This window comes from Lacerta agilis, chromosome 9 (genome assembly GCF_009819535.1).
Source record: "Lacerta agilis isolate rLacAgi1 chromosome 9, rLacAgi1.pri, whole genome shotgun sequence".
Taxonomy (NCBI): domain Eukaryota; kingdom Metazoa; phylum Chordata; class Lepidosauria; order Squamata; family Lacertidae; genus Lacerta; species Lacerta agilis.
In genome coordinates, this window is record NC_046320.1 from 46268849 (window position 1) to 46296072 (window position 27224).

The window sequence follows — 27224 nt, forward strand, 5'->3', positions numbered from 1 at the left end:
CAATTAAGCATTTGTCATTTCCACAAGATTAAGGCTGAGAGAGCGTTTAAAAAACAACAACACACCTATCCAACCTTCTAAAGGCAACTGCCCAATATGATCCAGCTGTCACTTCTCCAGTCCCAAAGGTGAAACAAGATTTGAGAACTCAAGAGTAGTTGTAACAACAAGTATTAAATGATTATGTAGTATTATAAATGGACAGACATTGTTTTCATAGTACCCCAACCCATTCAAAACATTCTGGCATGTATAAACGGTATACATTGACTTAGAGATAATTGCCACAACACACTGAATACTATTATATCCGACTAAAACAACAGCATAATTTTAATGACAACAAAGTAACGGTGCCATCTTTCCAACAATGAATGACATTTGGCGAGTGGTAACACTGTTCAAGAAAATTACATAATAATAAAAGAAATAATAAGTCAGTGAAATTTTGCAATAACGCATTCCTACCAAAGGGTGGTATTTTAATATTAATCATTTCCAGAGCAGATTGACTGAAATCAATTTCAATTGGTCTATTCCGATTATATAACTTAGTTGGATATCACCCACAGTGTGTAACTATTGCCTGCTTGTGTCTAATACAGCATAATGGAAACATCACAATCCACATTTTTTGAATAAAATATGTGACTTCAAATACCATAAATAGTAGGAAGCAACATTAGTGTGGAGCTCTGAGTGCTGACTGTTCAGTTTAGTAAAGTTTTCAAGCAGTTAGGCTTACCTGAGACTTTCTGTATAACTTCATTGACCTCTTTCATAAACACTTTCTGCACAAAAACCAAATGGTTCAAAAGGTCTGTTGTAAGATTATGCTCAAAGGACCCAACCTGGGAGGAAAGGGAAAAGCCTTTTAACAGATGTTGATTCATGATGAAGGGTTTGAAGCAAAGAATAGAAAAAATGAAACATTTATTTTTGAGATGGAAGAATTTCTAAAACTGAAATGCACACAACTCAAGATACAACATAGTTAGGAAGATTTATGTTACAGAACCTGGATGTAAGGAGCCACGTGGTAGAAGCAGAACTGTTTCAGACATCTTACGGCTACATAAGCACGATCATAAAAATATATTGTTATGTAAACTTTAAACATACAGGCATAATGTATAAATGCTAATGCTTTTTTATTGAAAAAACAAGACTAACTTGCTTTTAACATCTGATTCTATCAGTAATTTTAATGCATATTTTATCTAAACCACTGTGAGGCTTCGATGATTAAGTTGCATATAAATTCTGTTAAAATAAAAATGATAAATAAAATATATATACACTACATACCTCAGCTACACAGCGCAAATAATTTCCCTGGAGATAGTAACCTTGCTTAGTGGGCAGCTCATCTATACTCCATATTTGATCTGAATAGGTATCATGTTCTTCCATTATGTATTTGCCTGACATAGTGACAGGAGGAAGATTAAGACTGGCTGAAGGAGGTATGGTAGACATATCAGTGGCAGAGACTTTGGAAGTGAACCGCAACCTGTGATTTGGCAGCTCAAATGTAAACATTGTTTGTGCACCTGTGAAAAGAAAACAGTCAATTGACTAGTCTACATTAATGCACTGCAGTCACAGAAACAGTCACCCACTTCCTACTTGCCATGCCAATGCTATCCCTTCCCCTTGATGAGGCTGGATTTCAACAGTTTTTATCTCATGTCATTCCTCAGAGGGTATGGAAATTATGCGAGTGAAAGGGAGTTATGCCTACCAGCTGTCCCAAAACACAACCATTACCCTATTGGCCCGAATATAAGCTGCACCCGAATATAAGCTGCACCTTTAAAATTCAAGGGGGGGGGGGGACAAAAAGACAATACCCGAATATAAGCCGCTTCCTTAAAATTCGGCAGGCACTCACACCTGTTCCGTTTTAACGTATGTCTGTTTCAGCAGCGATATAGTAAAAGACCATTTTTGTAAGGTCGCAAATTTAAGCCGCACTTTAACTTTTCATGGTCAGAATTTGGGGGGATTTAGGCCAATACAGTACTTTTTAGAACCTATTCTATTCCATTAATAGCTATTCCACTCCATTAACAAGCTAAAAATAAACAATAGAAATCAATGAACAAAGTACACTGCATATGCAATATTAAGATAATATATCAGGTTCATATTTAAATATTTGAGAGTTAAACCCCCAAACCTTTTTGTTTCATGGCACTCAAACATCACTGAAGACCTTACTGTATATTGACTACAAAATATTGCATACTGCTGTCCATTTTAAAATCCTTCCTGAGTGTGGCAATAGTAATTCAAGCAGCCACTAAAATGTGAACTAATGACACTTTGTTGTGATGCAGAACTCTTCTCTTTACAAAAGCAAAAGCAAGACAACTGTTGTTTTGTGATTTAGCTACTTTCCACACACAAAATCAATGCATTTTTTTAAAACCTAGAACATTCCCACATGTGCCAACCAACCTGGGAACACCCCCCCCAATATGTAGCAATGTTACCTGTCATTCCATGACTTCTCATTCTCCCCATCTTGTATTCTGCTTTCAAAGATGGCAGCAGTGCTGCTCCAATCGCAATTCCATCAATCATGGCACTGAATTTAAGAACTATGGGCTTCTTTTCCAAACCTTCTGGCAACTGTGGAAACTCATTGGTTTCTATAGGCGTCTGATTTACACTTGTGGGTGTTTTCTCTGCAGGCATTGGTGTTGCAATATCTTCTTTTGTAGGCTGGGCACTATTTATTTATTTATTTTTTTAAAAAAGAATACCAATTACTAAATATTAAAAACATTGCAACATATGAGCTTGAGCATGAAAATTTAGTTCACCTTAGCAAGCAGGTCAAGCCTCCAAATAGACACATATATCAACTGCAATACTTACACTACAGTTGGCTGTCTGATGAGGTCAGAGATTTGTTTCGAGAGCTGATGAGAGCTGCGTACCATCATGCTGTGCAGTGTAGCTGGATGCTGAGGAATGTTGATGCTAATAGCCCCGACTTTGAAGACTGCAGCATTGTTTGTTTTCAGCCCCCTTTGGGCACTATAAAGAGCCTGAGATTTGGCAATGCTACATTTCACCACAGTTCTAAGAAGAAGAAGAAACTAGTTTACATGTTTAAAAAATACAAAGCAACTCTAGCGAATCATCTTGCATCATCAGTTAAATTTATCAGCAATTCACGCTGTAACCCTATCCTCACTTACCTAAGAGTAAACTCCACTGAACTAAATGGGGCTTACTTCAGGGTAGAGGTGTATATGATTGCATAGATGCAGAGACTAATAGCTAATTTTCATATTACATGGGAGATTCCCGTTCCAGGAACCTAAACTGAAGCCGACAATTGTGGCTAGAAACAATCAAAGAACCACCTCAAATTAAGCATTACTATTGTCAACTGATACAGTCAGTCATTTGCTTCAATGGCGTGCATGGGCATATGCAGCAAAATAATTCCAATCATTTAAAAAAACAACAACACCACACTCTGGGCAAAAAGACGACACACACATACTATCATGCAAATCTCTCAGTAAAGGATTTTATTTTACTTCAGCTGCTGTTTAAGAAGATAACCTTTCCAATATCTAATTTCAAATAGACAAATAGATTACCTAATAAGAACACTGAAATATATCTTTCCCCACTAAAATGCAAGCTTCAAGGAAAACTTTGTGGCTATTTTATGTTTCTGAAGTAAGCAGAAAAAGAGCAAATGCAATAATATAAAGGAAACTTGAAACACAGTTATTTCATCACAGTTGACTGACATGTATGAATGACAAATACTACTTGTACCATATCTGTACTTTAAATATCCTTTCCAATTTTCTTGGGGACCAATAAGCCAACATTTCATACTTTCAACCAAGACATAAGTATACAAAATGTTATCTATCAAAATAAGACTCTAAGTATTGGCTATGGCAAGGAGAAATTTCCCCATACTTGCCTTTCAAATACCTGCAGCCAAAACCTAATACTCTCACATGACTTGTAAACTGCACTCATTATATAGAAAAAAATTGTGAAACATTTCATTGAATTTTACTTTTGTGTATGTGGTTTAGAAATGCAGCCTTAATTGAAATACTTGATCTTAAATGGTCTTGTTCAGAGACCAATTGCTTAGATCAGAGGTGGTGAATCTCTTGCCTCTGGGTCTATTTAGATCCACCAGTTTGCCTCATTTGACCCTGTGAGGCTGTTTTAGCCAAGCTGTGCCACCTGCTGTACACCTGACATTTTATATGATGCCACGTGAGGGGCAGGTAATGGAAGAGCTTGGACAAAAGAGGTTTGGCAGGCACCTACAAAGCTCTTCCCCCAGTGTTTGCCAATTAGTCCTGTGCTTAGCACTTCCCAAGTGTCAGGCACAGGGCTTGCAAAGGCCATTACATCACTTTCTAAGCAACCAACCATTAGCTGTCGAGTGATTGGGAAGTACTGCACAAAGGGCTTTGCAAGCTTCCTCTGGAAAGAAAAAAAAACACATTGTTTTGAAAATGAATCTTTTTTTCCCCAAAGGAAGCAGTATGTTTTCAAAGTGCTAGAGAAATTTGAACAATTTTTCTTTCATTCCAGAGAAGCAGTTATTGTGTAAAGTGCTTTGAATACAAACTGCTTTCTCTGCAGATGGGAAATGCTCCAGTTTGGGGAACATTTTGTCTTCTGCAGAGATTTCAAAGGGCCTTTTGGAAGCCACCCCCTCTGTGCCAATTACCCGACTGGTGGTCCTGAAGGCACATCTTCAAAGGAAGTTGCTTTATCTAACTGCTGATCACCGATGACTAGTGACCCTCCTTTGGACTTTGACAAGTACCAATCAACTATCATCAATACTGATTTCAGCTGATCAACAGGTAAGTGGTCACACTGAGCTGTCAAACTTGGCCTATGAAGGGTGGGTAAGGTAAGGCTCTAGCTTGCCAGCTTTATCCAGTTTGCCCATCCCTGGTTCAGATGAAAAATAACTCTTTCCATCAGTGGCGGAGCATATGCCCGCGCTGCCCAGGGCAGGGGAACCTCCTGAGGGGGGCGGGGCATGGAGGGTGCCCTCCCAGATGCAGGATAACTGCTTGGGTGTATGGAGCGGCGTGCACGCCCTGCAGCCGGGGGCGGAGTGAGCCACCAATGGCGGACATTTGGCGTGCCGCCCGCGACTGCCAAATGTTACCCCCTCAGCGAAGACACCCAGGTTGGTTCGCCCCCACCACATACCCCTTCCTCTGCCCCTGCTTTCCATACACCGCTTTCATAAGCTAAATATTCAAAATTCATAAGCCAAAATATCTCTCACATAAAGCTGCTCTGAATCATTCTTTGTGTCAGTTATATTGTCTGAAAGAAGAGTTCAATTTCACCTTGGTGATATCCATCAGTTCCTGAGGCAACCTGAACCTAATGCTTTTTCTTTATTTCTGTGCAACATCCAGAGTTTTCATGACAGGCTTTTAGAATAAAGTTTAACTGCATGATCACAAGTTATTTGGTTTGTCAATTTCCTTGACTCATGTAGCAGAGACTTAAGCAGAAAAGGTAAATATCTAAGTCAGGCTTCCTCAACCTTGGCCCTCCAGATGTTTTTGGCCTACAACTCCCACAATCCCTAGCTAGCAGGACCAGTGGTCAGGGATGATGGGAATTGTAGTCTCAAAATATCTGGAGGGCCGAGGGTGAGGAAGCCTGATCTTAGTCCACAACACCACAGTTTAGGCTTCTGCCACTTGAGGTGTGTTTCTGTATGTGTGCATTGCAAAATCTAGTACCTCCAAAGCACAGCACAACTGTGGGGATGAAACCCAACCCACCTATCCAGCTTCAATATCAAGAAAAGGGCTGCATCTTGTTATTCTTACTAGAGGGAGGCATTGAGGTAAAAAATAAAATTGTAGACTCTGGAAGCATGGAGTCTTTAACTCACATACTGAGTTGTCTTTACACTTTTATTTTTAAAAAGTTGAAGTGAGCCCACTCACTTATTTTTGAATACATAAAGTCATTACTGACATGTTAGCAGCTTGCATAACTTAGTGGAAAATCATATGGTAAGGTATAAAAACAATCTAATTTACCTGGGTTATCCTCATAGAATTGTCTGACATATTACAGTCTATATTAGTGACTCTAGATAAATAGTTTGTGATTAGAGAAGAAAACCCTGTTTCAAAACCATTTTATGTTATTGAGTAAAAATAAAACACTTAACCCAGAGCTTTTCTAATATAGGCTGATCAATATACTATATCAATTCTATTTCATGTTAATTACAATTAAGGTGCAGCTGGTTACATTAAACACAAAAAAACACATCTCAGCTACACTACACACAGTGTTAACTGCAAGCCATTTAAACATAATGTGACATACAGAAATTCTTGTTTGGCTGTGCTTGTTGGTGATGTAGGGAAATCCTCCAGTCTACGAGTGAAGATTGGAAGAAAGCAAAACAAAAACAAAGCAAAATAAAGAACAGTCATGCAGAAGAATTAGTCATATTTGTAACCCACAATAAGACCAATTGTCTGAAAATACTATTTTTTAAGCAATGGCGTTTTGCAAGCATGGGGGATCCAAGGAATGCTCAGCAAACCCATTCATTTCAGTGCAGATAATATCTCTGCCTGTTCAAAAAGGGTATGTGCAGAGCTGTTCCTGTCCCAGCTGGGAATAAGGAAGTCAACTCATGCAAGAACTTCTTGGTCCCATTGGAGCACACACTATACTATCAACAGAAGCAACAACTGCACTTTGAACCAACTTTTAATTGCTTCTTGTGAAAAACTTCAACTATCCTTCACAACAGGACAAACTTTGCTTGCATATGTTAAATTCATATTTATCTACAAATTATTGGAACTAATACAGATTCTATAAGTTTGTTGGTGATGAAAATGCTGCAAAAAAATAAAGAGTACTATTTCATATAGTACATAAAACAGAGGAAAATGGTTTGTAGTGTCTTGCTCTTCTAGTTTAAATGCTGAAGTGTATGACAATATCATGCAATTACAAGTGTGTGACTATTAGAAATGTGAATGTATTAGAAAAATCATTCAAGGCTCAAGCAGAAAAGGTGGGTAGATTTCTTTTAAACACCCAAGCACAAATATAAAAGTGAAACAATAGGGCCACACTTAAAGGAAGTTCAGATTGCCTTATAAGATGCAAATATAAAGAACCCAGCATTAAAAAAACAAATTGCTGTTCTAAGAATTACTGTACACAGTGAATCTGTCAAGATAGAATGATATGAAAAGATATTGAAACTAAGTACAAAAATTTACATAAGTCATTTTTTATATAAATATATATATATCATAGAATCATAGAATTGTAGGATTGGAAGGGACCCCAAGGGCCATCTAGTCCAACCCTCTGCAATCCTGGAATGTCATTTTCATCCAGTCACAAAAACTGTACACAATTCAAATAGTTATATTAATGACAATAAAATGAACAGTGGTATAAAAGAAATGGGATTGGGGATAATTTGAAACTGATAAAAGCTTTTTGGTTAAATGTATGCAAGAAAATAGGTCAAAGGTTAAGATACTCAGGGAGATCCTTTTAGGTTTATAAAAGGTGGCTGGTTTGACAAACTTCAATGATGATGCAAAATCTGCTGAAGCAAAACAGTCTTCACTATGGAAAATATTCTGTCCATTTCCTGCTACGAACTAGCTGCTCAGAAATACTGTGCAATGTTATTACTATTTAATTTTAGTCATCTCAGTTATTATACTTTTATGCAGTTATATCTAAATGCTTGAAGCCTGACCGAAGAGTACACAAAGGCATTTATTTCTCATCACCTTGTCAGTTTTCGCTTACTTACATATCACAGCTCCTTGTAATCCAGTCACATAAAAGGACGGGCTATAACGGAGGCATAACTGCTGTTTAGAGAATATGTATCACTTTTTAAATTGTACACTCACTGGATATTTGGTGTGATCCCTTCCAGAAGGACAATATTAACACCACCTATATGAGCAGTAGCACATGTCTCGGTCATCCTTTGATGCAGTACATCTTCAAACAGAAAAAAAACACACGAACGTGTTTGATGTAGTACAAAAATATGTATTTCTTGCATGCATATTTGTGTTGGAAAGGCAACAGGCAAATCATAACAAAGATGCTGTTAAATTTTAATTCTACAACAGGCGTTGCCAACATAGGTAGGTGTGCATGTGCTCACAGAGGTCTTTTCCCACAGGGGTCCCTGTCCCTACTGAAATTTGGCTTGAAAGATGCATTCTGCTGCAATCAGTAGTGCAGGCTGCTGTGTTTGGTTGCAGGGTGTGTGTGGTGCCAATAAGTTTCTTCAGTCTGCAAATGCGCCCATGGACCCAAAAATGTTGGCAACTCCTGTGCTAGAAGATATTTATCGTTATCACTATGGTAAAAGCTAAACCACCTGGAAATAATTTTACTACCGCAGTGGCATGCTATGAACATTTTAATTTAAATAAATATTTTACACTAATTTAATTCGATTTTTCTACTTAGGTTTGGCTGGGAATTTTCTCTCTCTGTTACTGTGTATTTCAGTAGCAAAAACAGGATTATCAAAAATGATCTGATTATATCACACACACTTGGCAAATATTATATATAAATTCGACAAAACAAGTATGTTTCTACAGATAATTATTCTACCTTTCATTTTTTCTTTGAGTGTAAAACTGCCATGGATTCTCTTCAGTTCTGATTCCATCGTTAGCCCACCAATATCCGCTTCAAGATGTGTGCGATTTACCATCCCTATTCCAAAGACTATCAAGGTCACATGCTGAGGTTCAGATGTGACCAAACTGCGTTTCCTCTGTGTTCTACTTAAGCTGCTGTTATCCTGCTCATTTTCAAATGCAACCCTACATGCAGGTTCAGTAGGGCTCCGAACACCTACAAGAAAATGCATCAGATCAGGAAGTATTTAGGCAAAATTGACAAGACCAGAACCTAGAATTACTTTATTCATGAAAAGATTCACATGCTACACTTATGTATAAATGCTATCAGAGCAGTTACTGCAGTATTACTCTGCAAAATTCAAAACGGATATTATACACTGTAGTAAGGACTTGCCTATTAAACCCGAATAAGTGTGAACTAAGAATTATGCATGTGCTATATCTTCAAAAACTCTTACCTGCTGGATAAAACGTTTCAGAAGATTTTTCTAAAATCCCTGTAGGATCAGATATAAGAGAATAAAAGTTCAACAGTTTATACATATTTTGCCAGCACTCTGCAGAAGGTTCACTCTGCTCTGACACTGTAATTGAATCAGAGTCGTCCATATGAATGGTCACATGATCAACAACATCCTTTGAACCTTTCCTGGATACTTTAGAAGTTCTTCTTTCTGATCTCCCAAGTGAATTTTTGTTTCGAGATTCTCTTTTATTGTTCTCATTGTTCGATCGCTTGTTTTTTGCATTGTTCATTCTGTTGACACCATTGAGACTCCCGCGAGAGCTGCGACTGAAGTCAGACGAACGGAAATCTCTGTGTTTGCGGGTTTTGAAGGTGGGCGTTGGAGAAGCTGAACCAGCCGTGTATCTGCTGAGTTTGATGTCTGTCTGCGTAGCTTTGATGTCATCTATCATGGTACTGAACTGATGAATAAGACGAACCAGTGCCATATCGACATGCTGGCTTATAGACTGACATGAGATTGTAAAATTGCAATGGAAGGTGCTATAATGACGTTTGTTAAAGTCATGAAAAGCAAGGGCATTGGTGGAGTTTTGAGGTGTGCTCACTGACTTCTCCATTATAACAGCACTGATGCTAAAAGTTTCCAACATTAATGCTGGTTTGAATTCAAGGGGAGGAAGATTGACTGCTCCTTGCCTAAGAAAGAAATACAAAACATTTTTAAGATTCTGCAACAGCTAAATGTTAAAATCATTCTCTTTTTGAAAGCTATCTCTTCATATATTCTGTTTAAGATATTGGGAAGACCCATAGTTCAATGGTAGAGCAAATGTTTTGAATACAGAAGGTCCCAGCTTCAATCACTGGCATCTTAAGGAAGGCCTGAATCCTGGAGAGCAATAGTACATAAGTTTAGACAATACTGAGCTAAATAGACCAATAGTCTCTAATTCAGTACAGTTGTACCTTGGGTTGACGAATGCCTTGCGACTTGAACGTTTTGGCTCCTGAACACCACAAACCCGGAAGTGAGTGTTCTGGTTTGCAAATGTTCTTTGGAACCTGAAGCGGCTTCTGCGGCTTCCGAACATTTTGGAAATCGAACGGACTTCCGGAACGGATTCCGTTCGACTTCCGAGGTACAACTGTATCTTTGTGATTGCTGACACTCTCAAGGAACTCAATGTCACATATTGATTCAAAGTATTAAGTTTTAAATTTTGCACTGTTTTGCTTGTAAACTTCTGTTGATGGGCATTTTATCCACCAAAGCAGCCTAATGTTTTAAAGACGTTTATTCTAAGGTTAAAATTTAAAAGCTGCAATTGTAACTTCAACTCTTAACTAGTTTTCAGTTCATAATTTTTAAAGTCTGGGATTAAATTATTTTTGTCTTGTTAAGAAAAAAGAAAGCAAACAGAATGGAATAGAATGAAGTAATTAAGCAATATGTTCAAGCTCTTTAATGCTGAATGGATTCGTGTAACTTGACTACTATACCTTCGGGCTCTTTTGCTTCTCCTCTCTTTTGCTGTATCTGAATCCACAATATCTGCCCTAAGGCAATCCAGAGTCCCTGAGAATGAAAGATGCTCTCCGAAGTACATCCTGTAGCACAGTGGCACTGCATCCTGAGACTGAATTCCTGTGTGGCTTAGAAGTGGTTTGAAAACAACCTATTAAAAATAGAATCAAGTCATTTCTTTAGAGCTATAAAAATTGCTCAACACCTGCAGAAAATATAGCTGCAATCTTAAAAGCACCTCTCATATTTTAAGCATTTCAAAATGACAGTATTATTGGAATAATATAGAGTGTTCAAATCAGTGTGTAGTCCAAATCAAAAAGAAAAACATACATTTGTAAAAAACCAGGCTCAAGACACAAGTGCTCTCTGTTCCTCTCTTTCTTTGATGTGAATTCCCTCTCCATTCCATTTGAGTATAATATGGCAAAAAAAACCCCTTCGTTTGAGCAGGAGACTGTGACAAACTCCTCCCTGAACTAGGGAATTCCACCAGGTGTTGGTCCAGGACAAGCAAATTCAAGAACATGGTAGTAACCTTGATGAGAAACGCGACCCCAATAAAATGGGTGGTTGCCCTGCCCATGAGGGTCCGTGTTTTGAGTCAGGTTGGTGTAAGTGTCCGTGAACCACACCCCCTGTATGATGTCTCTGTGCCACACAGCCTCTCGCTCCAGGTTAGCCTGCCACGAGGGTTATGGGTACAGCCTGTTTCAGCAAACAATCTTTCCCCCAAAAGCTGGAAAGATGGCACTGTGGCTGCAACACAGGCAAGGGGGCAGGGGGAGGAAGATGGAGAGAGGCAGATGATTAACTGTGGAGGAGAGAGGCAGCCAAATGAATTGAGAGGTATGAATAATGCCACCTTTCAAGGAAGGATTAAGGAGGGGTTAAAGAAGAAAGTTTGGCCAAACTGCGAGAGGCAGTGAAGGATAGGCGTGCCTGGCATGCTCTGGTCCATGGGGTCACGAAGAGTCGGACACGACTGAACGACTGAACAAAGAAGAAAGGGGGCTTGCTACCTCACTGCCATGCTGACATCAGAGAGAGCCTAGCACGAATAGTACCTTCCCTCCGCATCTGCCACTACTGCAGGAGACCCAGCATCCAAGCATAAAAACTGGCTATTGCTGTGGCAGCAGTAGGATTTGTGTCAGCACAGTCACCCTCTCCCTCCTCCACCCTATTTTTGGATAAGGCCCCTAATGTTCAGTTTCTGTCCAGCTCCTCCTGAGGAAAATACCTGATAGTTAGGGGCCATAATCTCTCTCTTTTTCCCTCCCTGTGCCCTTGTAATCTGCAAACCCTGTGAGATAACTCTGCTACACCCCAGGGGTCTATAGCTCACACAGTGGGAAGCACTGGTCTCTGCTTAGGAGAGCTGCCAGACTCGCCCTCAGTTCAGTGGCCTACTGCTCTCGTGGTCTAATATCAGCAGTGAGTGATATGCCTTCAGTTATTTTGGGATGGCAATTATTATTGATTTCAAAGGTCGTCATTTCATAACGAGATGCTGGTGAGACATCACAAACTGATTCAGAGAATGAATCTTTTATGGATGGGGGGGGGGAATGGATTACTGGAGCGGCTAAAATGTTACCATAATTGGACACTAGGGCAACTATTCTAGCTCCTTCTTTTGTTTCTTGGATAAGGAGTTTATCCTCCAGTTTTAAAGGTAAAACACTCACCTGGGCATCTGCAAGTTGAACTGCAGGAAATCCTTGGTTACCTTCCTCGATGCCAGCAATGTCATCCTGACTTGTACTGTGCTGTGAATGTGTACCATCCAATGTGTTCTGATCACTGGACAATACTGTATTGAAGTCAGATGCTGACGGTATAGTTGGAAGATTTGGAGCTACCCCTACAAAACAGTTCCTGCATTAATTATCCAGCAGCGCAAATAGTGCTAAAATATGTAAAGCTGTTTAGTTTACTGAGGAGAATTAAATTCAAGTCAGGGAAGAGGGACATTTTTTTATGATACAGCACCAGTTTCAGCTAGCATATCACCTATTCACAGAGGAGGAACAACTGAAGTATGAAAATGACCAGCTGCAAGCTGTATTCCAGCTGGTGAAAATCAGATTTAAAAACTGTATCCTTCAGTGCCTGGAGTCTGTGCCACTTTTGTTTAGAAGCACAGCATGATAAATGGCCTTAAGTCTCCGATCATTTGGCAAAGCAAAACATCTTGACACAAATACCAAGTGACCCTAAGGGTCCCTTTCCAACTCTACAGTTCTATGATTCTAATAACTGCTTTGTCTTCACCCTTTTATTTTTGAGAAGGGTAATTAATGACTGCCCTTTCTTCAGGAAATCAAATGCCTGAAGTTGCCATTCTGGTTTTTCACAACCCATGGCCTTGATAGCAACTTCATGTTCACAGATGGTATATCTCTGAAAACCAGATGTTGGGGAGCAAACAATGGGGGAAGCCCTGCTTGTGAGTTTCTGGAAGTATCTAGTGAGCTCTGCTGTGAATGTAATACTGGACAGGATAAGTCAGTAGTTCAATCCAGCAGGACTCTTAGAATCATAGAATTGTAGTGTTGTTAGAGACTACAAGGGTCACCTTGTCCAACTTTCTGAAATGCAGGAATCTCAACTAAAGCATCTATGACAGATGACCATCCAACCTCTGCTTAAAAACCTCAAATGAGAGTCTACAACCTTCCTGATGTTTAGTTGGAATCTCATTTCTTGTAACTTGAAGCCATTGGCTAGAGTCCCACCCTATGGAGCAGGAAAAATTTAAGCTCGCTCCAACTTATGTTTCTATTTTGTCTGAATGTAGCAGCCCATGCCTGAAATTTATCAGATTCAGTTAGCAACCAAAGAAGAAGATTATTTCTAAACAAACAGTCAGCTCCTAAAGTATTTCATAAGAACTGCATACAATAGTCAATATTCAAGCAAACACTGAATTTCAGATCAGTACCTGTTGGCAGACTATTGTGTGCAGATTTGGTGATGGGAGACTCTTGAACCACACTTCCTCTGTTGCCCACAGCATTTGACATCCAGTTATAGAAACTCACAGAAGATGGTTCCGATAATAAAGGATGTTCAGATAACATTTCAGAGGGCATTGTGTTCACTAGGATATAAAATAACAACTGACCATGCACCATAAAACTTGGGTTCTGTAGTTATACTTGGGATATATTTTTCAACTTCTGACAGACAGAAAACTATTTTAAAGGACACAAAGAATGTCAACTTGAAACCTCTCGTTAAATAAAAATATCACAGTTTGGGAATGAAGGGGCGGGAAGACGACATAGATCAGGCCCAGTCATTTGCCCATACCTCTTACTGAGCTAACAGTCCTTCCTTCCTGTGCTTAAATGAACACTTTTATCAGTATGTCACTGATCTGAAGGTATTAATACTTTATCCTCCTGCATCTGAAAATTCTTCACTATTATTCTCTTCTGCTCTTTTACAGAGAAATGCATTGGTGTAAATTAGTGTGCTTAAAACTAGCTGTACATTTTGACTACTGGGTATGTAAAAATCTGTGCACACATTTCTATTGTTGAACATCAGTAACCGTCAACAGAGCATTAAAAATATGATTGCAAAAATAAGACTTCTACTTGTTTATCAGACAATGGTCCAGTCATTAGAGTGAATTCCTCACTAAAGACCTTTCTTGGAAGGAAGACTTGTCTGAGGAACAGACTAGGAGGCAGCTAGCATTTCCTTATTAGTCTCAGTTACTACTGATAAAGTTAAAATGCTTTAAGTCTTTCCTTTTCATAGTATATCTTAGCAGTAGTGTTTGAGCTAGGTAATATAATGCTATTACAATAGGAACTATGAAAGAAGAGAGAGGTGATTTTTTTTTGTCAAGCCCTTGCTGAGTCTTTCTCCAAAGGGCAAAGGGAATGTTGGCCTTTACAGGAGTGTAAAGATGTCCTCAAGTGGAATTTGAGCTGAAGAAAGAAATGGGAAGACTTCAGAGGGCCACGACACATCATCACCAACAGGTAATGTGCTACAAGTATGTCACAAAACGAAGTCCCTGAGAAGAGCAAACAACTATCAAACTACTGAAGGGGGGAGACAACAAAAAAACATAAAGAATCATGCCCACTGGGGACAAATAATGAAGTAAAATGTAAAGGACCCCTGGACAGTTAAGTCCAGTCAAAGGTGACTATGGGGTGCAGCGGTCATCTTGCTTTTCAGGCCAAGGAAGCTAGTGTTTGTCCACAGACAGCTTTCCTGGTCATGTGGCCAGCATGACTAAACTGCTTCTGGCGCATAGGGACACTGTGACACGTGCCAGAGAGCACAGAAAGGCGTTTAGCTTCCCAGCACAGCAGTACCTATTTATCTACTTGCATTGGTATACTTTTGAACTGCTAGGTGGGCAGAAGCTGGGACAGAGCAATGGGAGCTCACCTTAGTGTCTGGGCTATTGGAAGGCAACAATTAGGGCAACATCAATTTTGTGAAATTAAGCTGTCAATCAACACTTTCACGGCTAGAACTGAACCATAATACAAGCATTCTGTACCTGCTCTTGTTAAAGAACTACTTTTAGGGGCTGCAGCACTTCTTTGAGGGGTCCCTTCCAAGAGATTGTGTAGGCTAGGAAAACTTCCTGTCAAGTAGCTGAGTAGGCTCTCTTTTCTTGGACTTTCTTTGATAAGCAGCCCAGAACGACCAGCATGTACCGGAGAGTCTGTAGCTGTATCTCCACTTGTGTAGCTCAGGGAGTGATATGGATGGATACCCTGAAATGTAAAGATAGGCATCACAGTAAGTCCACCAATAGTCAGCTCCTGCACATGTTTATTTATGTACAAGTCACACCAACCTTTGAGGTTTTTTATTTATTTCTAACCATTAGATGCTGCTGCCCCTAGTCACTCTGCTTGCTGCAACACCTTTGCCAACCCCTCCTCTCTTTACACATGACCAACCCCCCACCCCTTTATACATCACCTAAGGTAAAGGTAAAGGGACCCCTGACCTTTAGGTCCAGTCGTGTCCGACTCTGGGGTTGCGGCGCTCCGGGTCATGTGGCCAGCATGACAAAGCTGCTTCTGGCGAACCAGAGCAGTGCACGGAAATGCCATTTACCTTCCCACTGGAGCGGTACCCATTTATCTACTTGCACTTTTGATGTGCTTTCGAACTGCTAGGTGGGCAGGAGCTGGGACCGAGCAATGGGAGCTCACCCCATCGTGGGGATTAGAACCGCCGGCCTTCTGATGAGCAAGCCCTAGTCTCTGTGGTTTAACCCACAGCGCCACCCGCGTCCCTACACCTCACCTACCTGCTTGCATATTTCCTCACAGCTCACCCCACAGCCCTCACCCGCTTTTAAGGAATGGAGAGGAGCTTCAGAGTATGGTTTTCTGAATCACCTCCTCTCTGAAACCTCAATGAAGCTACATGGTTTGTTTTATATCCGATCTCCTCCTTGTTTGAAGAATAAAGCAATTTTACCTTTATTTTAAGACCAGAATCACTATGTGTATGAGTCTTTGATAATTTCCTCATAATCTCAGCCCCTGTCACAGGCCCAGAAGAAACACCAGCGGGCGGGGGGCGGGCACCAGTTCCTTCCAGAAGCATTGTATGTTCACTGACAGTGGCTGAAACATCCAACAGTTGCACAGATTAATTATAGGAGAAATGAAGCCAAGGCTATTGGTTATTGAGGATGCTTATTACTAGGCTGCCCTGTAAGTGCTCATTTACATCTGGTACACAGAATTGTAGACATTTGATTTAAACCCAATTTGAGACCCTAAAACGTGGGCCTGATGACATTTCAAAAAGTATAATGCATTTCTGAAGACTGAGCTGTTCACATCCATTTTTTTCTTCTTGTCTCTTTGCCACAACTATAAAATAGTTTTCCCTTTGTACAGTATGCTCTTTTCACAATTGCCTTTGCATCAAGATCTTCTTTGTCAATTTATGGTAATCTAAGTGAAAAGCTTTATGTAGCAGCATTATTAGAGTGTTTGTCATATTGTACTTAAGATACAGCAAAATTACCAAGATCCACAAATATCGATTTGTTGGGTCTTTTTCTAATACACACATTTTTCAATAGTTGTGTGGGAAGCAAAATTGAAATTCAATATAGTTACATAATGGTAACAAGACTAGTGTTCAGAACTGAAATATTCTCTTCCTTGTCAGGCTAAAAAGCTTCAGAAGGTGCTGCCAATACTAAATAAGTATGTACTTGCTTCCAAAGTGTAATATTTGCAGCCAACTTGCACACTCTAGCATATTTGTCCATTTCTAAACCTTTTGATTAATTTCCTCCCAGTTTTCCCTAACAGAAGAGCCCTCTTCCAAGTGTTCCTTTCTCCCTGCCATTAACAATGTGAACAGAAGACAGCAGAGACAAGCAAATTCACCCAACCATCCACCTCCCCATATAAACTATAGAGCAACTGTTTGCAGCAGGGAACTGGCTCTTCTCATGTAGGTCCATCACGTTCTAGAACCCTGGATAACCAAGATTTTAAAATACCCGAGGATCCTACACAATTAAAATATGCTTCCAGCTGCAGTCGCCCTCCAGCTCATGTAGGGCAAAAGGAGCAGGGATGAAAAGAACATGCTTATCTCTGTATGCAATGTTAATCGTGTGGCGAAAGGAATACCTGAATAGAAAAAGACTGCATAACCACTACTAATTAATTCCACATGGCACAGACAACACTTATGTTTAGGCTGAAATCAAAATATGTTAAAATTGATAAATTTACGAGAAGAAATGCAATAGCAGGTATGTAACTGAACTTACTGTCCATGCTAACCATGTTTTAAATTATTACATACTAAGATCTCCTTGATTCTTAATTGCCTGGGGGCCTGATTCAGCCCCCAAGCAATTTTTTCTGGCCCTCCAAGATCACAAATTTTGGTAGCAAAAATGGAAAGTATTAAGTAGACACGGTTTTGGGGCTTACATCTTTTCACCCAGCCAGCATCCTGACGGGGATGCAAATTTTCAGTCTTCAAATCAATCATTTAATGCGTGGGCAGGGAATCATAAGTTCTCCATCTCAATTGGTCAGAGGAAGAGTCTGTGTGTCTATGTATCTGCCTGAGTGTCTTTTGTCCTGCTTGCACATCCTGTGTGTGCATGTTGAGTGCAGCATAGTCACACCTATTGCTGTCATGCAGCCCACAGAAGGCTGGCCAAAGGTGAATGTAGCCAAAAAGGTTAACTATTCCTGTATTAGAGGCTATAACTTCAGCTTGTGAAGCAACTAAGTTGAGTACTAGCCTTAAGCATTCCATTCCATAATGAAATATGCAATAGCACACAGAAGGAAAAGACAGAAGCAATTATTATTATTTATTCCCAAAGCAAAGTAGATTAACTTAAAGAAAGCAAAACCCAATGTATGCTTGTGCAACTAACAGACATTAAATAAGAGGAAATTTTTGGAGTGGGAAAGAAGAAAGAAGAAAAAGAAAAGTACATTTACAGAAGCAAATTAAGCTGAGAAAGTGTAGTTGAAATACAAAGATACCTGCATCGAACTCAAATTCTGCTCCATCAGCACTTGTGTCACTTTGAAGACCACCTCCATTGTCTAGGCCAAAGCCATCCTCTTGCTCATGGTGTACAGTTGACTGAAGTTTCATTGGCTGAGCTGGCCTATGTAAACTCACCCCTTTGAAGGCTGGTGTTACCACAATGAATTTCATCCACTGTCTAGCAAGCGCAATGAGACCTTTCTTTAATGTCACCAGAGCAGGAAGGCCATCGCTCTAGAAGACAAACACATAGAACATTCTAAAAACAAATTAAAAAGGGTGACTCCTTTTAGGCTATAAAAGGGGGACCCAACCAGGGTATGCAAGGAGCCAACCCATACTTCTTTCAGACAACAGATCCTACCAGCTAGCCCAAAACAGCCCAGCTGGGATGGACCTTCAAGTTCTTGATTTTGTTAAAAGAAAGCAAGGTTTATTTTTTTCTTTTATCGTACCACATTAACTTCTCTGTGCTATTTCAATAGAACACTTCATAGCCAAAGCAATTCAGACACTTGAAAACATACAGATTTGGCTATGAAATTTAAGAAAATAATTTCCACTTAAATACATTTGCAAACACATGTCAAATTAGCTTACCATAGTTGCATCTTCGATGATGGAATAGTTTGCTTGATGAAGATAGTGGTGCAGTATATTACACAGCAAACAAGAAGGATTTTCTTGCAGGTAACGGGCTAATTTAGTGAGTCTGTTGTACTTGCTTCTTAAAGGAAAGTGTATGCTTTTGTTCTGAACATATAAAAGTGGTTACATTTATTAAATTCACTGATTCAATACATCAGAATACATCAATACACAACACATTACAAATCTAGCGTCAGGCCTGCACATATTGTGCATATACCAAAACCTAGATAAAGAATTTTATTAGGATTTTACTGTTTAAAGGCATTACCATTTTAGCAACATTGTAATATTTTATTATTTTTGGTTGATGTTAAAACAGAAGGTTGACAAAACCTAACTTCTTATGAATTTCACATTATATGAAAACAGACTACAGAAAACAAATAAACCTAACAACATGTTTTATGAACCCACAACTTCTTTGTCGAGTACAAATCCCTAGTCTTTCAATCTCTTCCTATAGGACCCATGCCGATGTTTCCATGTGGTTTTACTCCTTTTCTGCTGAATTCAGTTGCATGTCTAGTATTCATCTTCTACCACAGCCACATCAGTACATGACAAAATACTAAGTACTCAAGTACTGCAATTAGTAATGAAAATCATTATGCAATCAGAATAAATTAAAATAAAAGTCACCTGAGCACCAAAAAACATCCATTCTGTTTCTGCAAGGATCACCCTAATAACAATTTGAGATGCATGGAAAGTGTAATGATATATCGAATAATGTTTTGGCCTGGTTTCATATGATATCCTACTAATGAAATATTAGGGTTAGATATAACTACTGTAAGGCAAATAACTAGTTCAAAGCCACATGCAGAAGGACAGTAGAAGTATTAATATCAGGCCAGAAAAAAGCATTCAGCACTGTTCCAGTACTTTCCAAGGTTCAGGTATTTGAATATAGAAGTACAATTATTTTTAAAAGGCAAAGACGCCAATAACAATATCAATATCCATTTCCAGAGTGGCATTATAATATTCACATTTGCATTCTGTTTGTCCTCCAAGATAGTATACATGAGGTTATTCCATGTATTCCAAAAGAACAGGCTAGGAAAACTATACTGGGCTAAGAAGTGTTTGCAACTATGAACCCAGAAGGGCCTGCCAACACACTTCTGAAAATTAAACCACTTTTAAAGGAAATAGTGATACACTTAATTGTTTATCTATTCATCAACAACACACCCACCTCTAAGGCTTCAGTCATTATACAGCCCATGACAGCACAAACTCGTAGTGTTTCTTCTGTTTCTAATTTGTTTAAAGAGGACTTCACTTGATCAATAGGAAGAAGCCAAGCACCAACAGCAGGAGTTGCTGTGCTTAGAAGGTTCAGCTGCCTGTTGGGGGGGGGGGAATCAGATATAAAAGGATAATTTCACCTTCCTTAGTGGCAACTCTGGTGATTGAATATGGAATTTCCATTTAAATATTATTTAACTGTACACTTGAAAGGTTTAATTATTTTTCCGTAAACACCAACAACCATGGTAGCGTTGAAACCCAGCTTTCATCTGTACTTACTAGGAACCCAATCCAAAGCCACCTCATATAAAGCATGTTAAGTTCCAAAGGTTTATTACAGACATAGCAACACAGATCAAGGAGACAATGCTAGCGAGCGATGCCAAATCTGGATAAATATGAACTGAGGTAATCGTTAAGTAGACCTTTGTTATGACAATAACTACCTACTGCAACAGTTGAAGTGAAAGATCCTCAGCTCAGGAAACTCAGGTGAGGGGCTTGATCTGGATCAAGACCCTAGCATGGGTTTAACTCTTTGCCTCCTGCTAGGATCCTGATCTAGAATGCCTGCAATTTACATAGGAAGAATGGTTTAACTTGGAATTGGGGAGTTCCCCCACCCAATACAAATTACAGACATTGAGGGAAGACTCTTCTGGACTAAGAGCACATCAGGGCCCCCATTTGTGTATGTGGAGTGGGGGGACACCCCTGCACTTCAAGGCAAAGATACATAGCTAACATACCATGTGGTTTGGCCTAAAAGACTATAGTACGCAGCCTAAATACTCTAAAGCGGAAACCACCATACCTTGAAAATATATGGGCAGGCGAACGCACATTTGTAGGAGCAGCAAAACTGAACCAAATTTCTTTGATAGTCAATTTCATGCTACAAGAATCAGGTGGAGGCGGCCTCAGAGGGTGGTCTTTTTTCAGATCATCTGATTCAACCCCTTCATCCTATATAAAAAAGATAAAAGGAAGAGAGAAGAAAGAAAGGTGCAAGATAAATTTGTTTTTCAGAATGGAAGAAATGCTTCCCGTTCTTTAAAATATATTAATATTTTGAAAGTGCTCGTGGATTGTGTGCTTTCCCAGTGGGATACATCCAAGAGTGAGCAATGACAGGAAAATCAGATCCATTTAGCAAATAAGAAAATGTGTTGCTACCAAACATGAGCATTAGAAAACATGTATTGTACCGTACTGTTAAAACGGAAAGAGGTCAAGGCATCACAAGAGGTTATTTATTTATTATTATTACTTTGTCAAAATCTAATCTATCTATATTAAAAAAGAAAAAAGAAAACATGTCTCACCTGCTCATCTGAAATGGAATTTGGATGAGTATCTGATGCAGCACTTAACTGATCACATGGGAGATTTTCGTCAGAGACATCAGTATTGTAACCACTACCAGTTGGAGAATCAGAAGAATTGTTGGACGCAAGCAATCCACCCCTATCTGCAGCTGAAGATTTACCCATGTTCCCAAATGTAGTATATAAAACAGCACCAGACTGTCTGCCACCTAGAAGTATAAGAAAGAGGGATATGTTGGTTTGCTCAATTTATAATGTTAGGGCACAAAAGAAATGGTCCAATATGTTGCTTTACCTTTTATTGTCAAATTTTCGATTCCACACTCAAACATTATCCAGCCCCATTTCTCTTGGCTGGGACCTATCCGTGTTACATCTGGAACTGCTTGATGATCTGTTTCATCTACAAATGAAAAGTCGTCCAACTCTTCCAACGTGAAAAGGACTTTTGATTTTTCAAAAGGAATCGCTGTTATGGCACAGGTCCCAATATCTGCAGGGTGGGGGGAAATATTGTTTATATCTGTCCAGTAAAATGTTATTTATTTCATTTGTGGGAATGTAGATACAGTTCAAGACCTAGAGCAGTGCAAATTTTAAGGCCATTGTGCTATGGCTATACGTTAACCCAACAGTGAAAATTTGCTGCAATGAGTAAATTTTAAGAAGAAATAGGTAATGCAGTTCTGATAAGTGTTTTGTAGTGGAAACTCTTTGAAACTAGGATTACAAGCAACTTTACCTGCTGTATCAAGGCCCCTGAGCTGCCCATGAATACGGTGAATATTAAGCTTTGCTGCAATTTCTTTTCCTTTCTCTGCTCCAGCATTTGATCGCAGAGAACCAGAAGACTGAGGCTGCATTTTATTGGTATGGACATACTTGTCAAAAGTTACAGAGCTTCTCCTGGTTTCAGTACTGTTTGAATTTTCTTCAACAACACCCCTTTTAAATAAAAAGGAAATATTTGAGTTGTTTCTTAAACTTCATTTGCACCATTAGCAAACATATTTACAATTCAAGTGCTTTTGTTGCCTAAATAAATGCTAACAGCAAACAACAATAACTGATCAGGGCAATCACAGTTCTCACAGTCATTATGTAAGATATACATCACAAATCTGCCCTATATCATCCAATATGAAATGCCTATCATACACAGGACAAGATGGTTAAACCGTTTTTAACGTATCATAACGTTTCCCCCAGAAATCTACACTTTAATCGTTGAGAAAATCTGGAATAATTTGAACCCATTCCTTTCTTTTCCCATCTCAGTTTGAGACTTAATTTCTAATTTAGGAAGAAGTCTCTATCAAGAAATTGCTTGATGGGAACTTTATTAAGCTCTGCTATGTGACTACACACAGACACTATGAATTATCAAAGGGTACGCCCTTACCTGTTCATACGAACCTGTGTAGCAATCCTATCAAAGCACAAAGCCACTAAAGAAACATGGGTAACATTTTTGCTTGCAGCTGTGCCTGACGATTCTTCCACTGATGCTTGCAGTAAACACAAGTTTACCTACAAAAAGTGATCCGAAAGAATAATGAAAACCTTTGCCATGTTCTTTAAGGATATAAAACAAGGCTTACTTTTCATCCCACTGAATCCAGAAAAACCAACAACAACCTGAATATCACTTCACCCAAATGCTGCTAAAGTAACAATGTTAACTGAACAGCCAAACTATCTTGTCTGAAGTGGTATCAAGAAAAATGGAGTGTCGTCTCCCCATGCAGCTCTCCATTTTATGCCTTAGTGCCCTACTCCATGCTGCTGGCACAATAAGATATAACATTAAGCTAATGCATAAAATTACCCATCTTGCAAGTTTACTTGGTCATATTGCTTGTTACCTTGGGCAGTGAAACATTGGCTTGAAGACCTTTAATGGTCACATTATCTTGCTTGAGAGAAAGATTTGTCTGTGTTTTTACTTGTGTTGTTCCTGCAGCAGGGGTCTCTATTTTTGTTCCTCTGATATCCTGCTTGGAGGACAGCTGGGGAGAAAGTGATGCCCGTTAGTGCTCCGCTTAGCCTATTTAAGCTAGCAGAAGTAAAAATGGCACACAATTCAGAGAGTTCAGAAAGATCTTTTAGGGCAGGAACTAAAGCAAAAGAACTTAATCAAAAGCTGTGATGTCTCTCCCCATGCTTAAGCAGACCACTACTACTTACAAAAGAGAGACATAAGCAAACATCACCATGGCTATTTCCTTTCCAGCCCCGTCTTCTGTGTATAAACCTTGTGCATTTAGTAAAGATAATATGACACAATAAACATACATTTTCTGAGAAGGTTGTTTTTCTGTTCTGTACAGCTTCTCTGAGGACCTTACAATGTAAATCATCCACAATGGCTGCAGGGTGACACGTGCAAGCGCAGTGAACCATTGCCTCTATATACCTGTAGGAAAATTAGTTCAAAACAATGTCATTCACAAGAAATAAAATCAAGACACGAACCATACAAAGGTTACAAACATTTATTAGCTTACCTTTTAAAGAAAAATATGGGTGCGGGGTGGGGGTGGGGATGATGGGAAGGGGAGATACCGAAGCAAGTTGAGTCTAAACCTTTTCTCTAAAACCATTTGCCAGTTCTGAACCTAGATATTTGATTCTGGCAACTGATCAAATTTCCACAAATATTAGGTTCTCCTATAAACACCAAGAGGAAGTCTTGTGCGTCCTCAATACATGGGAAGCCCTCCAATCAATCCCTGCAAAGAGACAGCAGTGACCTGCTTTTATGGCCTGGCAGAACATGGGATAATGGGGTAGGGTCTCTGTCAGGACCAGAACAAGTCAGTGTGTTGCATCACTGGAGTGTGGCACAACATGAACACTTAATAGTTTGTTGGGACTGTCTAGCTTGTTGGTCTTGGCATGTGCTACAAATTATCTTCCTATATTCATAAAAATGTAATGTGTTGTCACATGCTGCAGTTCACTTCGCTTGCCAACAGGCAGTCATATCAACATGAGCAATGGCAAGTAGCCCCAAGCAAGCTGTTTAACAAAGAGAGGCCCTTCACTCAGCGGTTTAGCAAACTATTGTGCAAAGTGCTTCCCTATACCTTAAAAAGTGTGTGGGGCAATGGGGGAGGGGCTTGGGTCAAGCTGGAGAGGGATAGGCAAGGGGGTGGATAAAGTATAAAGGGAGGGGGTTGGTAAGATGTTTGGGAAGGTAATGGGGTAGGAAGAGTTGGTAAGCAGAGCAAGCAGAGGCGGCAGCTTCTAATTCAGGGGTGCCCAAACTTTTTTCAAAGAGGGCCAGATGTGATGAACACGCATGAGGGTCGACCCAAGTTGTTGAGCTTTTTTTTAGGATTGAAGTTGCTGAGCTTTTTTAAAGGATTTTGCCCAAAGACATATACTACCACAGGCTGAATTTGCCCCCCCCCAAAAAAACAGACTTTGGACATACCTGCTCTAATTCATACTGGTGTTTTGCAACCACAGTATTTCTACAATGCAAGAGGGAGAGATATCTCTAGTTCCAGTGAGACAGATAAGAAAGGACATTGAAGTGATCCTTATTTGGCTGCAACTCATTTCTTAAAATATGTCAGGCTAGCTTCCTGTGATGAGGTGATAGCTTGGGAGATGGGTCATTAAGGGAAACAAAGGAGAGGGGCTTTGTGTGAGATGGCAAATGGGTGACTGCTCCTCCAGCTCATAGTTAGTTAGAAGTTGAACCCAGAGTTGGGAGTTGAGAGTGCAGAGAGGTGGCCTAGAATAAAGCAGCAAACTGTTTGAATCCAAGGCTATGGCTATTGGAGAGGCAAGACCCTTTTGGGGTGTTGATGCTGTGAACTGCTCCATTATAGGCTCAGGTTGTATATATGTATAAAGAAATCATATATCCTAAAGACACCACAGTTGCCGCTGTGCCTCATTTCCAAAAGGAAACACGAACCCTGGGTAAGCACCTGGAACCTCACACCACTCAGAGATTGGGCTGACATGCAACAATACTTCACCATGTCAACATGGAGGTTGGTTATCCTTGACCATTTGAAGCACCAAAACAACACCATGACTTGTGCTGCTGCAACAAGCCCATGTATGTGATCCTATTAGCTGTTTGTTATGAGTTCAGACTATTAAGTTCATTCTTCTCCCCAAAATGTGAAATACCTGTCTAAAGCTTCTGCTACAAGAGGAGTGAGAACTACATCCACAGTTCCTTTTATTTCCACAATAGCTGTTGTTCGTGTCTGGGAAACTGGGTGATCGAGCGTCCATTCTTCCGTTATTGTTTCATCATCTGTATTTTCAAGGATTTTCTTATCCAAGGGAGTATATGGGTTACTAAACAAACAAAAGTAAAAATTATTAGTTTTTAAAGAAAATATGCAGCTGCTTTCTATTGTTACTTGACACAGAATTTATTAGAAGCATTTATTTGGCTAACCCTCTTTTCAAGATACAACTACCTTGCAGTGCTAAGAGCACAAGGCAAGAGAGTTTAATAAACTGTCTAATCTGAAGAATGGCAGGTGTTCACACAAGGCCAATTCAATCACAAAGATAATAATCCCAGTAAGATTGCAGCACTGCCATGTTTATTTGTTAGGTGTTTTCTCAAATGACTAGCTTAACCTAACCTCAAAAACATATTTTTGGTTAATAATTCAGTGATTCGTAAATAAGGATGTAGTTTATCCTGTCAGTTCAGGACATTAAAGGCATAATTGCTTTAGCCAATTAGCAAGTGCCTTCAGTCACAATGTAAATCAGAGATAACTAGTAGAGTACCCATAGGGCACATATACTTCTTTTGTCTCCTTCAGTATTTCCTAGAAGACTCAGCCCAATATGACTAATGAAATGTACTACAAAGCATTACATGGACATTCAAAGGGGGAAAGATGCTAGGGAAGAAATGTGGGTTCTCTAAAGAGAGCTTGCAAACTTTATGCTTCAAAGAAATCCAAGTACAATCTCAACAGTGTCAGCATTAAACAGCTTCTACATGCTGAGCTGTACATGACTGCATGCATTATGGAAAGTAAACTTCAAGTGACTAGTATGCATGAGATTATCAACAGCTCCAATGACTGAAATTTGTTTTGAAAGCAGCACGCCTTGATTCATCATCATAAACAAGCTACACTGAATGAGAAATTTTTAATCGGGAACAAACGTAAGGAAAATGACACATAAGACTCTCACATTTACACAGTCTGGCACCACTTATCAAGCCTGTGCATGCTTTTTATCCGTCAGATGGTAGAATGTTTCACAATCATTTCCATAATCCCCTGAAAAGCCATTTGTGCTTAGAGCAGATAGCCAATGGGGAGGTACACTTTGCTCTTTAGTCAAACAGCACCAAATTGCAAGGATATTTCAAAGCAAGCAGAATTTTAACACAGGGATCATTGGAAAGGAACAGGAAAGATGCCTATCTCTGATTCAGCACCATACTTTGTGAGATCCTGAAAAGCAGAAGCATGTTTAATGATGCCCTGGTCTTCTAGATAGGTGACAAATTTCTTAACTAGAAATTCACTTTCTAAACACTTCAAGAAGACCAAACTGGCACAGATCAGTATAGTCCTTACTGCAAAATGGGGAAACTGTTCAAACTGGGTAAGTCTCAAAGAAAAAGAAATATTTCCCATATCATCCTATTTTTAAGATTCCCTTCTTATATGCTTCAAGCAGCATGGAAGCTGCTTGGGTGGTGTGCAAATCCACACTGTAAACAGGTGCATGGGAATGTGACACAA

At 39.5% G+C, this 27224-nt stretch overlaps 1 protein-coding gene across 12 annotated transcripts in view; it reads right to left on the minus strand.

The window, feature by feature from the left end:
- The window catches only part of KIAA1109 (KIAA1109 ortholog), a 108231-nt gene that overhangs the window by 33030 nt on the left and 47977 nt on the right, over positions 1-27224 (minus strand). For 11 of the 12 annotated variants that reach the window (XM_033159753.1, XM_033159746.1, XM_033159752.1 and 8 more), the window contains 24 exons: positions 25627-25800; positions 23770-23890; positions 23340-23483; positions 22877-23004; positions 22217-22419; positions 21770-21967; positions 21472-21683; positions 20961-21112; positions 20091-20241; positions 18839-18991; positions 18232-18472; positions 16175-16323; positions 15237-15456; positions 13650-13808; positions 12394-12569; positions 10678-10853; positions 9167-9873; positions 8674-8919; positions 7950-8043; positions 6379-6429; positions 2887-3093; positions 2499-2737; positions 1309-1553; positions 746-851 (listed from right to left, as the gene is read on the minus strand). In XM_033159753.1, coding sequence (XP_033015644.1) covers positions 746-851; positions 1309-1553; positions 2499-2737; positions 2887-3093; positions 6379-6429; positions 7950-8043; positions 8674-8919; positions 9167-9873; positions 10678-10853; positions 12394-12569; positions 13650-13808; positions 15237-15456; positions 16175-16323; positions 18232-18472; positions 18839-18991; positions 20091-20241; positions 20961-21112; positions 21472-21683; positions 21770-21967; positions 22217-22419; positions 22877-23004; positions 23340-23483; positions 23770-23890; positions 25627-25800 — 4652 coding nt within the window. The remainder of the gene's footprint in view (positions 1-745; positions 852-1308; positions 1554-2498; positions 2738-2886; positions 3094-6378; positions 6430-7949; positions 8044-8673; positions 8920-9166; positions 9874-10677; positions 10854-12393; positions 12570-13649; positions 13809-15236; positions 15457-16174; positions 16324-18231; positions 18473-18838; positions 18992-20090; positions 20242-20960; positions 21113-21471; positions 21684-21769; positions 21968-22216; positions 22420-22876; positions 23005-23339; positions 23484-23769; positions 23891-25626; positions 25801-27224) is intronic. The other variant, XM_033159742.1, reaches the window with a different exon arrangement.